This window comes from Neofelis nebulosa, chromosome 1 (assembly GCF_028018385.1).
Source record: "Neofelis nebulosa isolate mNeoNeb1 chromosome 1, mNeoNeb1.pri, whole genome shotgun sequence".
Classification (NCBI taxonomy): domain Eukaryota; kingdom Metazoa; phylum Chordata; class Mammalia; order Carnivora; family Felidae; genus Neofelis; species Neofelis nebulosa.
Window position 1 is genome coordinate 142,667,402 of NC_080782.1, and position 15,690 is coordinate 142,683,091.

At 45.1% G+C, this 15,690-nt stretch overlaps 1 protein-coding gene across 3 annotated transcripts in view; it reads right to left on the reverse strand.

Moving 5' to 3' along the window:
• The window catches only part of TNFAIP8 (TNF alpha induced protein 8), a 132,779-nt gene that overhangs the window by 38,874 nt on the left and 78,215 nt on the right, over nt 1–15,690 (reverse strand). The window contains exon 1 of one of the 3 annotated variants that reach the window (XM_058738298.1): nt 163–329. The exons of the other annotated variants lie outside the window; for them this stretch is intronic. Within the exon in view, the coding sequence (XP_058594281.1) occupies nt 163–202 (40 nt within the window). The 5' untranslated portion in view covers nt 203–329. Of the gene's footprint in view, nt 1–162; nt 330–15,690 lie in introns of those variants that run through there. 3 annotated transcript variants of the gene reach the window in all.

The window sequence follows — 15,690 nt, forward strand, 5'->3', positions numbered from 1 at the left end:
AGGATGTTGAAGCTGCTCTGGTTTGTACGTTCCTTTTGCGGGGAAAGTAACGTGGCCCTTGGTCCATGTGGCTGGAAGGACCAGTTTCACCAGGCACAGGCAACCTCACCAGCCCAAGAGCAGGGCCTTTTGAAGAAAGTGGGGTTGGCCTCCACCCTTTACCTTTGCACTGAAAAAGCAGACAAGGCGGCTTACTCAGCATAACCCGGGCGAGCACTCTTACTCAAACCCCAGCTCGGGCGCGGGAGCAGCTCCATTACAAGGTAGCTCTAAGGATGGTCCTCGGAACGGAGAGCGCCCTTCCCTTCCCGCGCTACTGTCGACAAAGCGGGATAAATTCTTTCCAAATGCCAAAGGGGGAGGCCGGTATTCCGGCTTTTGAAATGCTGATAGAGTAGAAAGTCTGGCAGAGCGTGGGGAGGAGAACTCAGTTCTGCCCCCTGGTCTGGTCCACTGGCTCCTTACAATTGGTTGAGAGGTGGGCGTCTTCACTTGGTGAAACCTTGGTTTTTCCTTCCGAGGGTCGTGGATTAGAGCTGACATGGAGATACCTGTCTTAATGGAGGTATTTTGCAGAGCACTAGTTTTCTCACCAATCTAAGGCAAAAGATGCCCCAATAACATACCGGAAAGATGGTGAACTCTGAGAAAAGTTATATTCTTTTAATAAGTATCTTCTCCAGCTGCTTTCTTTTTCCTCATTTCCCATTTTTATATGGGCAAAAACACAAGAGTAGGCACTAAGGTAAATTTGGTGAAAACAATACACAAAAGATCTGGATTTAAAGAACCTGAATTAAAATTTATCATTTTTTAATGACTTTCAGCAAATTAATCTCTTTGGGCCTCCCTTCCCTCACATGTAAACTGAGGATTACAAATAGTATTTACTTGACATATTTATGTTTGGTATTAAATAAGGTAATAGAAGCGGCACCTGGGTGGCTCAGTTGGTTAGCCGTTGGACTTCGGCTCAGAACATGATCTCACAGTTTGTGAGTTCAAGCCCTGCGTCGGGGGCTCTGTGCTGACAGCTCAGAGCCTGGAGCCTGCTTCCGATTATGTGTCTCCCTCTCTCTCTGCCCCTCCCCTGCTCATACTCTGTCTCTCTCTCAAAAATAAATTAGAAAACATTAAAAAAAATAATAAGTAAGGTGATACAAGCAAAAAATGATTTGAAAAGCATAAAGTCCTACAGAGATTATTACAAAGTATTGCACCATTAAAAGTAAATTTTTGTAGAAGATGCTTGAACTTTTTATTTCAGTATTGGGTTTGAACAGGAAAAAAGCATTTATGCAAGTCACAAGCAGTAAAGGTGATTATAAAGATTAATATAAGGCCCAGATATGCAATCACTTCCTATTACTGAGTGATTCTAACATAGCTAAGACCCTAAGCAGACTTTTATCTCCATTTCACTGAAAGGGCAGGATGATGACAGAAAGACAGCTAATCCAGAGAAGAGGAGAAACATCTGGATAATATGAGTGCTGTGGAGCCTCTCCTGGAAAGTGACCTCACCACCTGAAGGGTAACAGTCTGCATCCTTCCGAAAGTCACAGTTCACTGCCTGGTCCCCTCTGCCATACATTCTCAGTCAGGAGCTGTGAAGATGTGGACTTTCACTCGGCAACCTCAGACTTAATGGAGGAGACGTGACCATTCTGATCCCAAAGAAATGCTCCCCCCACCAGTAAGAAGTGACCTTTCCTGGCCTGTCCGAGGAATCATTCTGGAAGCCCTTGTTGGCACACACATCATTGGTCCTCCCCCTCCCTCACCACAGCCCTGATGTCTGCAGATGTCCACCAGGGGCCCTACAGGATCTCATCAGGGCTGTGCACCACACGGTAAGACAGCTCCCGTTCATCTATAACTGGACTAAGGTATGCCACCTTTTTCAAGGTGATGGTTACGCAGACTCAGACAACCCAAATTCCGGGCCCAATCCCCTGCAGGCAGGGCTCATTTTCAGCCTCTTCTTGCAGAAAGTGCCCTCATAAGAATTATTAAATCTCCTTTTGCAAGTCCAGTTACGTACAAACCACATGAGACGCGTTAAAATACATGCCCTTGATGTTCTGCTTGTTTTTACACCGGCTTCACAAACAGGCCTGCAGCCCTGCTCAGGTTAGCCAAGGAGAAGAAGGGCTGCTGAATGAACAGTCCAAGGGCAGCCACGTCAGCCTCGTAATTCAATTCAGAGTCACTGTAGCAGCTCCATCTTTGAGCAGTGGCTCCCCCACCCCCATCCTCAGGAAACCTGGAAAAAAACTTGTTTAGCATTTAAATGCAATCCAGCAGTCACCTTGGGGAAGAACGTCCAGATTCAGCTCAAGAGTAAGGAACATGCAGCATATTTTAAAAGACTGTAGGGGCACCTGGGTGGCTCAGTCGGTTGAGCATCTGGGCTCTTGATTTCAGCTCAGGTCACGATCTCATGGGTTCATGGCTTTGAGCACTTAGTTGGGCTCTGTGCTGACACCACAGAGCCTGCTTGGAATTCTCGGTCTCTCTCTGCCCCTCCCCTGCTCACTCTCTATCTCTGTCTCAAAATAAATTAAAAAAAAAAAAAGAAAGAAAGAAAGAAAGAAACTTGGGGCACCTGAGTGGCTCAGTCGGTTAGGCATCTGACTTCAGCTCAGGTCAGGATCTCGCAGTTTGTGAGTTCGAGCCCCGCATCAAGCTCTGTGCTGACAGCTCAGAGCCTGGAGCCTGTTTCAGATTCTGTGTCTCCCTCTCTCTCTGACCCTCCCCCGTTCATGCTCTCTCTCTGTCTCAAAAATAAGTAAACATTAAAATAAAAATAAAAATAAAATAAAAAGAAACTTTAAAAGACTGTATGGGGACAAGGACGCCCCTCAGTCGCCAGTATAATCTTGGGCAAAGTGCACTGCCCCATCCCCCCATGCCACAAGTGAAGCCAAAGGACAGCAGATTCTCTGGGACTTCCCTGTCATTTCCCATATATGCTCGGTCAGTCACTTCATCTTGATTTTGCTCTGCTTTTATTCAAAAGGGGATTAGTCCCTGTTCAGCCCCCAGAGAATAATGCTCCAGTACTCATGATGATTTACCTCCTGTGGAATGTGTTCACTCTTGGATGTTTAAGAAATATTCCAACAGGGGCACCTGGGTGGCTCAGTTGCTTGAGTGTCAGATGTGGGCTCAGATCATGATCTCCAGGCCCCTGAGTTGGAGCACCTCGTGGGGCTTGCTGCTGTCAGCACAGAGCCCGCTTAGGATCCTCTGTCCCCTCTTTCTCTGCCCCTCCTCTGCTCATGCTCTCTCTCTCAAAATAAATAAACATTTAAAAAAAATTAAAAAATAAATACTCCAGGATGCTTTAGTCCTGCAATATGCTTAAAGGTCACACCAACAATCATTATAGACCACCTGATACAAAACAGCAATTAAGTTGGCAATCCTTGTCACTTAAAACCAAACTGCACTTACACACACGGTGTGGACCTTCTGCTCGTGCCCAATAGTGGATCTTCCGCCTTCTGTGTCAAGATGGGAGACTTAACATACTGGCTAGGATTCTGGGTGTTTTTCTATTCATCCGGGCATTATCAAATACGTATATGTATCACATGTGAACGGACTCTGCCCATGTGGAGCTTACTGGTATAATTTTGGCAATCTTGAACACAGATCTAAACAACTCAGCCTTTCAAGTGACCTTGATTTTAAGGAAGGTTTATTAACACTCTCTTAACTGAATTTTATCACAGAGCAGCAGAAAAATCTTTTTTTTTAAGTTTACTTATTTATTTTTGAGAGAGAGCATGAGTGGGGGAGGGGCAGAGAGAGGGAGAGAGAGAGAGAGAGAGAGACAGAGAGAGAATCCCAAGCAGGCTCCGTTTTGTCAACACATAGCTCCATGTGGGGCTCCAACTCACGGACTGTGAGATCATGACCTGGGCCAAAATCAAGAGTTGGACGCTGAACCAACTGAGCCACCCAGACAGCCCGAAAATTCTCCTCTTAAATTATACTTCAACAAAGCTGTTTTACAGAAAAGAAAGAAAGCCTGGGCTTTGGGGCCTTTTGCTTACAGCTGTCCAGATGTATGCTAAGAACAACAAGGTCAGCAAGTTTTCAGACTCACAAAGGACAAGACCAGCAGAATCAAGAAGAGAAGAGAGGCTTACTCAGGAAGTATCTGCTCATAGTCAACAATGCTGTACATTCTCTGCAGTGAAAAATACTAAGCATCTGTATAAATTAGTCATATACCTACACTTTCAGGACACAAAAACCCCACATCATAAGGACATCTATTGTATTAAATAGGTTTTTTTTTGTTTTTAATGTGTATTTATTTTTGAGAGAGAAATAGAGAGCACAAGCAGGGGAGGGGCAGAGAGAGAGAGGGAGACACCGATTCTGAACCAGGCTCCGGGCTCCAAGCTGTCAGCAGGGCTCAAACCCACGGACCTCGAGATCATGACCCGAGCTGAAGTTGGATGCTTAGCTGACTAAGCCACCCAGGCGTCCCTAGTATTTTTTATTTCTAAACTGCTGACAGGAGACTGAACCTGTACACAGGACATTTTAAGGCAGAAAAGAAAAAGTTGTTTACTTAGTATAAAAAGTGGCTTTCTGCTACTTGACTTTGAGGCTCTCCTCAACTCCTGTTGTATGATTGCATCTACACTCTTGAAAGTGTCTGGAAGACTGCCATGCTCTACGCATACAGCTGCCTTTCAGCCTCTCTCCTCACAAGTGTTGAAGATCTGAGTTCTTGGGCTCACCTGGTTGAGGCCACAGGCTTTGCATCCTTGTTATCCTTCCCAGACATTTCTGTATTTTACCTTCGGAAAAACGGGCTGAGGTTAAATGGGTCTCTCCCCACAGCCCTCTCCTCCTCCCACCCTGGCCCTGCTCTCCGTGCCTTAAGAAAATATTTATTTAGGAGGCACCTGAGTGGCTCAGTCGGTTGAGTGTCCAACTTTGGCTCAGGTCATGATCTCATGGTTCATAGGTTCAAGCCCCACATCGGGCTCACTGCTTTACCGCGGAGCCCGCTTTGGATCCTCTGTCACCCTCTCTCTCTGCCACTCTCTTGCTTATGCTCTCTCTCTCAAAAATAAACTTAAAAACACATTTTTTTTTATTTACCAGAAATGGAGAAGGGGGCTCTCCGTTGATAGTGGAGGCCACTTATGTATCTTCTCAGGTGGAGAAAGAGCCTGATGCTTATGCATTGCTGGGTACTGGGATGAGGTTGGGGACTTCAGAGTGGGGCAAAGCACTGCTGTACATCAAGAAAAACTGCTGAGGGGCACCTGGGTGGCTCAGACAATTAAACATGTGACTCAATAACAGCTCAGGTCATGATCTCACGGTTCGTGGGTTCGAGCCCCGTGTAGGGCTCTTCACTGACCGCTCAGAGCCTGCTTGACATTCTCTTTCCCTCTGTCCCTCTGCCTCTCCCCCCCTCAAAATAAATAAACTTTATTTAAAAAAAAAGAAAAGAAAAAAGGAAAACTGCTGGGATTCAGTGTGACCATGGAAGAGGGGGGAAGCTGCCTCCCAGGGCCCTGCCTGGGAGTTTGAAGTGTGCTATGGGTAAACCCTCTCATTCTCCTTCTGTGACACCTTCAGCAAACCCCACATCCTCACTAATGCTCTGAGTGTGAGTGGACAATTCTGAAGGGATGGAAAGAAGTTATGACATCTGAGGTGGACACACTGGGAGACAACAGCACATCTGGGATACACTTGTTACCTCAGCTTTCATTGTCTGTGTTACTTTTCTTCTAAGGAATCTTCCTTCCTTGCTAAAAAAGTGTTTAGCAGGGGGCGCCTGGGTGGCGCAGTCGGTTAAGCGTCCGACTTCAGCCAGGTCACGATCTCACGGTCCGTGAGTTCGAGCCCCGCGTCAGGCTCTGGGCTGATGGCTCGGAGCCTGGAGCCCGTTTCCGATTCTGTGTCTCCCTCTCTCTCTGCCCCTCCCCCGTTCATGCTCTGTCTCTCTCTGTCCCAAAAATAAATAAAAAACGTTGAAAAAAAAAAAAAAGTGTTTAGCAGATGCCTAAATACACATACACTCAAAATCAGGCCCGAAAATATTATCTGAAGAAGGTATGATGCATGGTCTTTCTTTCATAATACTTAACGATGATGCCTTGCATTTACATAGATTTTATTGCAGGTTTATTCATTCATTTTGAAGGAGAGAGAGAGATAGAGAATGAGAATCCCAAGCAGGCTCCAATCCCAAGCTGGCTCTGCCAGCTCAGAGCCTGAGGAGGGGCTTGAACTCACAAACCATGAGATCATGACCTGAGCAAAATCCCAGGGTCAGACATGAAACTGACTGAGCCACCCAGGCGCCCCTATATAGATTTTATTAAAAAAAAAGAAAAAAGATTTTATTCAGACTTCCCAGTTAGCCCCCTTGGGTCATCGTACCCATTTTACAGATATGTCATTAAAGAACTCTATGCCTTGCTCAAGATTACAAAACTAAGTAGTCGTGTTCTTCGGACCTCAGTAAATGCAGTCTACACTCCCTGTGTCCTCTAACTAGACTTTCCCATTCTATGAAACTACACATGTGAAATTCAAATCCTTTATTTTGCAGAATAACTCAAAGGCCACTCTACTGGGAGACTTCCAGAGTTCGAACTGACCAGGATGCTAGCACAGACTGCTCAAATCGCTCCATCTGAATGCTTAGACCACAGCCTCCCATGAAAGTTACTCCATTCCTGATGGTCAATGCTTTAAATAAGCTATACGTTCAATAGCTTCTATTTATTCAGTTACATGAAACTACTACAATTAAAAAACTTTTTTTTAATGTTTTTATTCATTTTTGAGAGATGGAGAGAGAGTACAGTGGGGGACGGTAGAGAGAGGGAGACACAGAATCCGAAGCAAGCTCCAGGCTCTGAACTGTCAGCACAGAGTCTGACGCGGGGCTTGAACTCACCAAGATGAGATCATGACCTGAGCAGAAGTCAGACGCCTAACCGACTGAGCCACCCAGGTGCCCCTTTTTGTTTTTAAATAAAAGTTCGCTCAGGACCCTAACTAAACCTGCTGGCATGTGGGGCTGCTGGGAGCAGGGAAAAGAATACCAGACTTGATACAGGAGAATGGCACCTGATGACCTTAAAGCTAGGAAGCACTGCCTCCTGTGCATTAGGATGTTTTTTCCTCTTCCTTGTCCTCTTACTTTCCTTCGAAGAATGGGCAAGCCATTTAACCTCTCTGAGCCTCCGTTTCCACATCTGTAAAATGGGGTTAATGCCACTTATTTAACAGAGGAGAAACAATAGTGAAATGAGGCAAGAATTGGATGAAGCACTGAAAGTTCTAAAATCCCCCTTCGACCCTTTCCCGAATACTTTCCCGAATGAGGCCAGGTTGTTTTAGGTTGCAGAACATGTATTTGGACGTCCTAAGTGCCGGCCCCACAGACATTCCAGACAGATATGGCAACTTGATGCGCATGGTCCAGTGACAGAACGTGAACATAAAAGGACTGGACTTCCTTCCCGTGCCCAGACTAATGGGGTCAACACTGGGATAACATGAGAGGGGTTCCTGACGGGATGCACCAGGAAGAAGCAAGGCAGGACTGAGACTAAGCCTGGAAGTCACCGGGTCCCATCTGACCCACCAATGCCTGGCTTTCCTCCGGAAAAGCAGCAGGAGGAAAAAGTGATCCACAACCACAGTCCCAGAAACTCCGGTTAGGAGGGAACCTCAGAGCTCACTCCTCTAGTCCTCAACCCGGCTGGTGAAGCAATCTCTTACCCCCATCCCAGGCAGCAAGCATTCAACCAGGCTGTCCTTGCTGACCTCTATTCAGACTCCCTCCTCAAAGAGACAGCCTCCTCTCCTTTCTGACCCCTAGGGGTCTCCTCCTTATCATAAACTGAAATTCCAGAGCAGGGATTGTTACCTGACGGCCACGCGAAGAACTGACTTTACACCTTCCGGCAAGGATGTAATTTTGTAACGAGATGAACACAGTTTTTTTAACTCGATTGTCTTTTTTAACAACCCAGGGGAGATCCTCCTCGTACTGGCCAGGGGGCTGCAGTTGAAGGCAAGGTCAGATGGTTACGCAGCTTTCCAGTGCCTGCCACACATCTGTTGTTGGTTATGGTGAAGAATTCAGAAGCAGGAAGCTCTGGAGGACGTGGTGGCAGTGACCACGTCTTCTCTCCCCTGTGCGCTCACTCCAAGGCCGTACAAAACGATGCCAAGACAGGTTGGGTCAACAGGCCCTCCTTGCTGGCGCCTGAGCAGTTAAGAAGCTTTATTCCGGTTTCTGAATGAAATGTGAAATCCACACGGAAACGAAAGGAATGCTTCCTATGTGAAATCTGCACCGCAGACCCCTGCCCTGAGATCCATTTTAAAGTTGAATCCTCTCCAAGTTGGCATAATTTGATTTTTACATGGAGTTTCTGACCCGGGTAGAGTGGCTGTTCAATCACTTTTGTGCCCACTGGTCACTATGTTAGAGACAGAAAACCCTGGAAGGCAGAGCTACAGGGCAGGACAGGCTTGCCAGGTGAATGTAGCCAAGGCTGAAACCCAACAGATCAACTCAGCAGGTGGTAAAAATACGAACCAAAGGAGAACTTATCCAAACAGCGTTTCAGTGGGGAAGGGGAGACTGTTTTGCAAGTAAGACTGAAAGGATCAGTTTTTCCATTTGAACAGGTCAGGTTACACAACTAAAGCCTTTCAGCTTCTCCTTAAAGAAGAAATATAGAAACATGTCTAATCATTATGATTCACCAAGTCGGAGACATCACCGAAACAAATGTATTTTCTGAGAAACTGCTAATACGAACAGGGAGCCTGCCTACCGAATAAAAAGTCTTATTAAGCCCATACATTTCCCAGCAGAAACAGAAGGGAGCTAAAACTTGTAACTTTCTTCATCTGCAATCTACTGGAATTTTTACCACTGAATTCAGCCAAGTCCCATCATATGCCATTTTACCTTCTTGACTTCAACTACCTACAATCAGCCCAAAACAGAAAGAGAAAAAACATAACAATCCACATATTGTATCCACTGCCATTCATTTAATGATTTTTATGCTGCAGAGCAAGCCTGAGACAGAGCTGGGAATTGGTTGGTCCCCCCTGCCTCTTGTCTCTGTATGGCCTCCCCACACTGTGAGCCTCTCCTGCACGGGTGGTGAATGTTGTATTTCAGGCTGTGTATTTTTTTTGTATCCAAGTGCCTCCAAAGACAAGCCACAATTTCATCTAGTCCCACAGAAACAGCAGCCCACTCCAATGGTAGAGGAAACACTTAGACAGTAAGTCTTATACTTACTGGAAAGTGATCTGCTATTCTCCAATCTGGTAATTTCCTAAGAGGTTTTCAAAAATAATATGACCCCAGACAGTTTTGACTTTACACATGACTCTCCCGTATTTAACCAAACTGGCACCTTAGATTCTCATGTGTTACAGTGGTGTGGTCAGAATTGTTGAAACAGACTCATAAATTTTTTTAATGTTTAGTTTTGAGAAAAAGAGAGAGAGAGAGACAGAACGTGAGCCAGGAAAGAGCAGAGAGAGAGGGAGACACAGAATCCGAGCTGTCAGCATAGAGCCTGACATGGGTCTCAAACTCACGAACTGTGAGATCATGACTTGAGCCAAAGTCAGACACTTAACTGACTGAGCCACCTAGGTGCCCTGAAACAGACTCATAGTTCTGGCCCTGAGGTCCCCAAATTGTGTGCTATGCTGCTGATGGCACTACAGAAAGCTCATGGGGCTGTTGCAGGATATTTTAAATTTTTGAGGAAAACAAAGCGTCATTCAACATCTCTCAGAAACTGTATGAACTACTTCAAGCAAGTTTGCAGTGTAACATTAGACTGTGCTACATTTCTTTTAATGACATCATTTCTCTGAAAAGCTAGGTTGTTGGCAGTTGCTGTGATAAAAAGCAAGTATTATACGAAAAAGTACATAAGACAGGAAATTAGGGTAGTGGGATCCAATCTGATTTCAAGATTTGAGAAGCTGTGAGGTGGCCAGGGCTCAGTTTATTGCCTGACAGCCCCAAATTCACCCTTCATCACCTGCTCTAAGAAAATAAAGACAGCACTTTGAACACTTTTTTTTCTTTTTTCTTTTTTTTTTTTTTTACATTTATTTATTTTTGAGAGAGAGAAGCAGACTGCAAGCAGGGGAGGGGCAGGGAGAGAAGGAGACACAGAGTCTGAAGCAGGCTCCAGGCTCTGAGCTGTCAGCACAGAGCCCGACGCGGGGCTCAAACCCACAAACTGTGAGATCATCACCTGAGCCGAAGTCGGACACTTAACCGAGTCACCCAGGCGCCCCATAAACACTTTTTTTCTTTTGCCAGCTAATACAATTCTTAGCTTTCTCGGTGGGGTGCACTACAGAGAATTTACGGGAAGAAAAACTTTTCCTTCCTGGTTCCAGTGTGCTCTTGTGAAAAGCCTCCCCACATAAACAGATTTCCTTCCTAGTGGGTGGATTTCCAGCAAGTTCTGTCAGCACAACACTACAGGGACTGCTCTCCCATCCAAGGAGCCATGGCTAGCCAACCTCAAGGTGTGACATAGAAGAGGGGGAAGCTCATGGGTGGTGCTCTATCTTGAACCCATGGTAAGTGCTTGCTCCTTATATTAGCTATTCCTCCATTTTTTACAATTGTCTTTAGTTGGTAGATAGCCTATCCTCATCAAACTTAATATTTCTTATACTGGCTCAGTTGGTTAAGCATCTGAATCTTGGTTTTGGCTCAGGATGTGAGCTCATTGTTTTGCTGAGTTCAAGCCCCACATCTGGCTCTGCGTGGGCAGCGTGGAGCCTGCTTGGGATTCTCTGTCTCCCTCTGTCTCTGCTCCTCCCCCACTTGCCCTCTGTCTCTCTCAAAATAAATAAACTTAAAATATATATATTATTTAAGTTGTTTTCTTTTTTATTATTGTTTTTAATTGCGGTAAAATACACATCACGTAAAATTTGCCATCTTCCTCATTCTTAAGCGTCTAGTTCAATTGTACAAAGTACAGTTACATTGTTGTGCAATCCTTACCATCATCCATCTACAGAACGCTTCATCTTGCAAAACCCAAAGTCTGTACCCATTAAACACTGACTTTCCATTCTCCTCCCCTCTCAGTTCACAGCAACCACCATTCTACTTTCTCTGATCCCACTACTGTAGATGTTTCATACAAGTGAACTTACAGAGTGTCTTTTTTTGTGATTGGCCTATTTTACTTGACATAATGTCCCAAAGGTGCACCCATGTTATAGCTTGTGTCAGAATATCCTTCCTTTTTTAAGACTGAATGCTATTCCCCTATTACACATAGGAGCTGCCTATGTGTAAGGAGGAGCTGCCTACTATATTGGTAATTTGTATTTATTTATGCTAAGCTTTCCTGTTCAAATCATCATGTCTCCCAACTGGGTCTTGTCTGAACCATGCAAGGCCCAACAGGTATACACATTCCATTAGTAACTAATGAAGAATCAAAGAAAAACATTATTTTAAAAAAATGTTTATTTATTTTCAAAGAGGGAGCGTGTGTGTGTGAGGGGGGGGAGGGGCAGATTGAGAGAGACAGAGAGAATCCCAAGCAGGCTCCAAACTCAGTGTGGAGCCCGATGCAGGGCTCGATCTCATGACCACGAGAGCATGGCCTGAGCCAAAATCAAGAGTTGGATGCTCAATAGACTGAGCCACCCAGGCACCGCCAAAACATTATTTTTTATCTTTCGACTTATACATATTCTATCTTCCACATAGCTACAAAATTATTAGCACAGAAATATGCATTCAGTTATTAGACTTAAGCACTTAAGAAATGAAATGGTTAGGTATTCCTTGTGTCCAAGAAAATGATGTGAAAAAACTAGAGGCACTAAGAGTGAAGCATGTTGGGAAACTTTGTTCCAGCCCACATGTTTGCAGCTGCCATGAGGGCTTGTCTGCTTGGATGGCTCCTTAGGCTCACCCTGTCCAGGAGCATCCGTCCATCTGAAGGCAAAGACAGACCCCAACAACAACCCCCACCACCATCACACACACACACACCATCTTGATTTTCTTCATGATATTAAATTATTTCTCACTTGGGCAATGGTGGCTAGAATCCTATGATGGCCTCTGACTTAGGCTGCTCTGTCTCCCTTTATTTCTAATCTCACTAAGTCCCATCATCAGAACGTTTCCTGGATAGGCCTTTTTTCCCTCCATTCCTACAGTCGTGGGTCCAACTATCATGTCCAGCTGGTATAATCGAACAGATTTCAAGCTGATTTCCCTTAAATGAGACCAGGCATAGAAACTTCAAATGTCCAGAGGTTGGAAATACAACAACCTCTACCTGCCACAAGTACCTGGCCACCTCAGCCCCGCACACCCACATGGAGACACAGAGATAAGCAGGCTGTGGGCGAAGGCACCTGGGATGCCAGCTGAACACCCACCTCTCTCTTCCAAAGCAAGCAAAGGCAGTGAAGTATGGCTAAATGACAGCACCGGGGCCGAACCACAAATGTGCACCCCCTGCCTCCCCCCAAGCAGATATGAATGACTTGAGAAGGACTCATTCAGAAACTCTGACACTTGTTTTCACTAACTGGAAATTACTGGAAACAACTATTAAAGCGAACCATGACACTTTGTGCAACCACAAGCCACCTTGTGGGAGCAGCTGCTCTCTGCTATGTTACATCCCTTTTTTTTTTTTTAAACCCATCCCCAAACCCTGCTCTGGTCTCAGTTCCTCCATAAAGCCTACTGAAGTTTACCGTGAACTTATGCTTCCAGAGTGAACTTCTATTATAAAGTTGATAATCTTTTTTTCAATGTTTGTTTGTTTGTTTATTTGTTTTTGAGGGAGAGAAAGTGCGAGTAAGCAGGGGGAGGGGCAGAGAGAAAGAGAGGGGACAGAAGATTCGAAGCTGGCTCTGCACTGACAGTAGAGAGCCCGACTCAAGGTTTGAACTCATGAACCTCGAGATCATGACTGAGCCGAAACCGGATGCTTAACTGACTGAGCCACCCAGGCGCCCCTAAAGTTGATAATCTTGATGTTAGTTGTCTTCTGAGCCAGATTTGTAAGCTATTTAAAACACAAGATTATACCTCGAGGGTTTTTTCCCCCCTCCTTTCCAGAGAGCAGAACACAGACGCTTGGAAGGCACGATATCACTAGTAACCATTTAATCATTTCGTAATATTGAATTATGACAACATGTAAGGACAATTTTAATTTCCCCTTGCCTCAGAGGTACATCACGAGGAAATGTGTACATAAATATCTGTTATCTTCAAAGAAAGAAACAAGAAAAGAAAATTTGCATTACATCTGAAGAGCCGGTGCCGGGAATTTGAAACGATCCATAAATCTATCAGGTTTACAAAAAAGGCCATCAGATAAAGAGCGAAGGGGAAAATAACTCTGACAGCTGCAAACCTTCTGTTTTACAACATGCAGAGAATGGACGCACTTCCTTTTAACATCCCCATAAACAGCGTGAGGAGCAGAGGCAAGCACCCCCAGTAGAAGCCACTGGAGCTTAGGCTGCAAATAATGAGTCATGCTGGTCTTCGCAGAGGCAGCCTTCCTCACCAGTCACCTATCAAGCCCAATGTGTTTGTCCTAGGAACCATTAAGAAGATGGATTGGACACAATTCCATTTCAGTTGGTGGGATTTCCAGGGCCAGAGAGGTACCAGCAGCCCCTGCCCACTTTCAAAGAGAGGCAACCTGGCCAGCCTCAGAATGGGGGTTTTGTTTCCTTTAGGTTAAGAACTAACATCCGGCACTGGGCCCCCTGAATGTATATACTAATAAATCCCAGATGGGAATCCCAGGCACCTCTCTACTCAACGCATGAACTTCTCTTGGGCAATAAACGTTCTATTAAGCCGGTCTCTCAGGAACGAAGCGTGCTTCCCCTCAGAGGCTGTTTGCGTTTATAATATGCTGTTCTAAAGCCAGTCTGGGATCCACTGTTGCACAATATGTACTTAATTTTGCCATCTGTTTTCTTAAGGGATGAGACCGACCTGTGAAATGAAAAGGCAGAACCTTGGGTGTCCCGAATATCCTGTTATCTGGACCAGAGGAAGGAAACAATATTCCACTTGGCCATCGCCCCAATTCTGAACAAAGCAGCCCAGTTTAGAACCAAATGATATACATGTTTAAATTCTGCTGTCTTAATATTATCGAGTTTGGGGGCACCTGGGTGGCACAGTTGGTTATGTGTCGGACTCTTGACCTTGGCTCAGGTCATGATCTCACAGTTCGTGAGTTGGAACCCTGCATCAGGCTCTGTGCTGATGGCTTTGAACCTACTCAGGATTCTGTCTCTCCATTTCTCTCCCCTCCCCTGCTTGTGCTCTCTTTCTCTCTCTCTCAATAAATATATAAACTGAAAAAAAATTTGTTTCTCAGTTACCAAGTATAATTTGTCAGGCACCTGCTACAGGCTAAGTATTATGTACTTAGGCACATTGCAGAACATATCTCAGTCTTACCACACCTCAGCAACATGGTGTTTTCTAGTTCTTGAAATGTTTTTGCATACGTGGCCGCTGACCCTCAGAACAATCCTATAAGGATGGAATCTTGGGTATTACTGGTTCCATCTGCTTCTGACAAGGATACAGATGCTCAGAGAAATGAAGTGGCTGGACCAAGGTCGCTTAGCTAGGACTGAGCATGAACTGAGACTAGAATGTGAGTCCTCTGCCCTCATTCCATGCTACTTTTTTCTATGCTATAGTGTCTCTGACTGAGCAGAGCACCCACAATTTTATCTTAACACAAGCATACCATATGCTGCAACAGAAGAGGGGGCCAGAGCAGAAAGAGAGGACAGACGGCAAAGCTGACTGGGTGGCTCTGAGCCTGGCTCACTTGGCGGAAGAGGGAGCCGGACAATAGAAGAGGGGGAGTCCAGAGAGGAAGAGGCGTGGCAAGGGGGAAGGGGAGGAGTTCCATTTCACAACTCTGAACCTGAGGTCTGAGCAGGGCAACCAATGTGGGGATATGCTTGTGTGTTTTCTGTCAAGTCAGTTTCCCACGTGACCAGGGCTCTTCCGGGAAGTGCTTCTGCTTCGAAAAAGCCAGAGATTTTGATGAAGATATTTCTAAAACAGACTGCATAGAATATCTCCTCTGCACTAAAAGGCTATAGAACAGTACTATTATATTATTATTGTGGGTTTTTTTTTTTTACAAAGCAGACTGATCACAAAATTCTGTAATAGAGATATGAACCTACTTTTTTGCTCACTAAATCCTGCCTAATAAAGTTGTCCTTTTTCATCCTCCTTCCACCCACAGCAATGGTTCCCATCCAGTTTCAAGGCACACAAGAAGATGCATGTGATCAAGATTTCACATCGTTCCTAAAGGCTCTAGAAAGCCCTTCGCAACATAGACATCTACAGAGCAGACGTAATGCTGTCAACATAGCAGAGTCATGTTTTCAGAGGTAAGAGGAGGGAAGTTGGGTCCTAAAATCAGTAAGGCACAATTGCATAGAGTTAAAATTATCTGGAAAATTCCTTAAATGGTCCTGAAAGTACAGTACTGCCTACTTATCAGTAGTATCATACTTATCAGCTCCCTGAACCATTAGTTTATGTTTCTCTCCGAACAGATATTCAAGATTCCCCCCGCCACC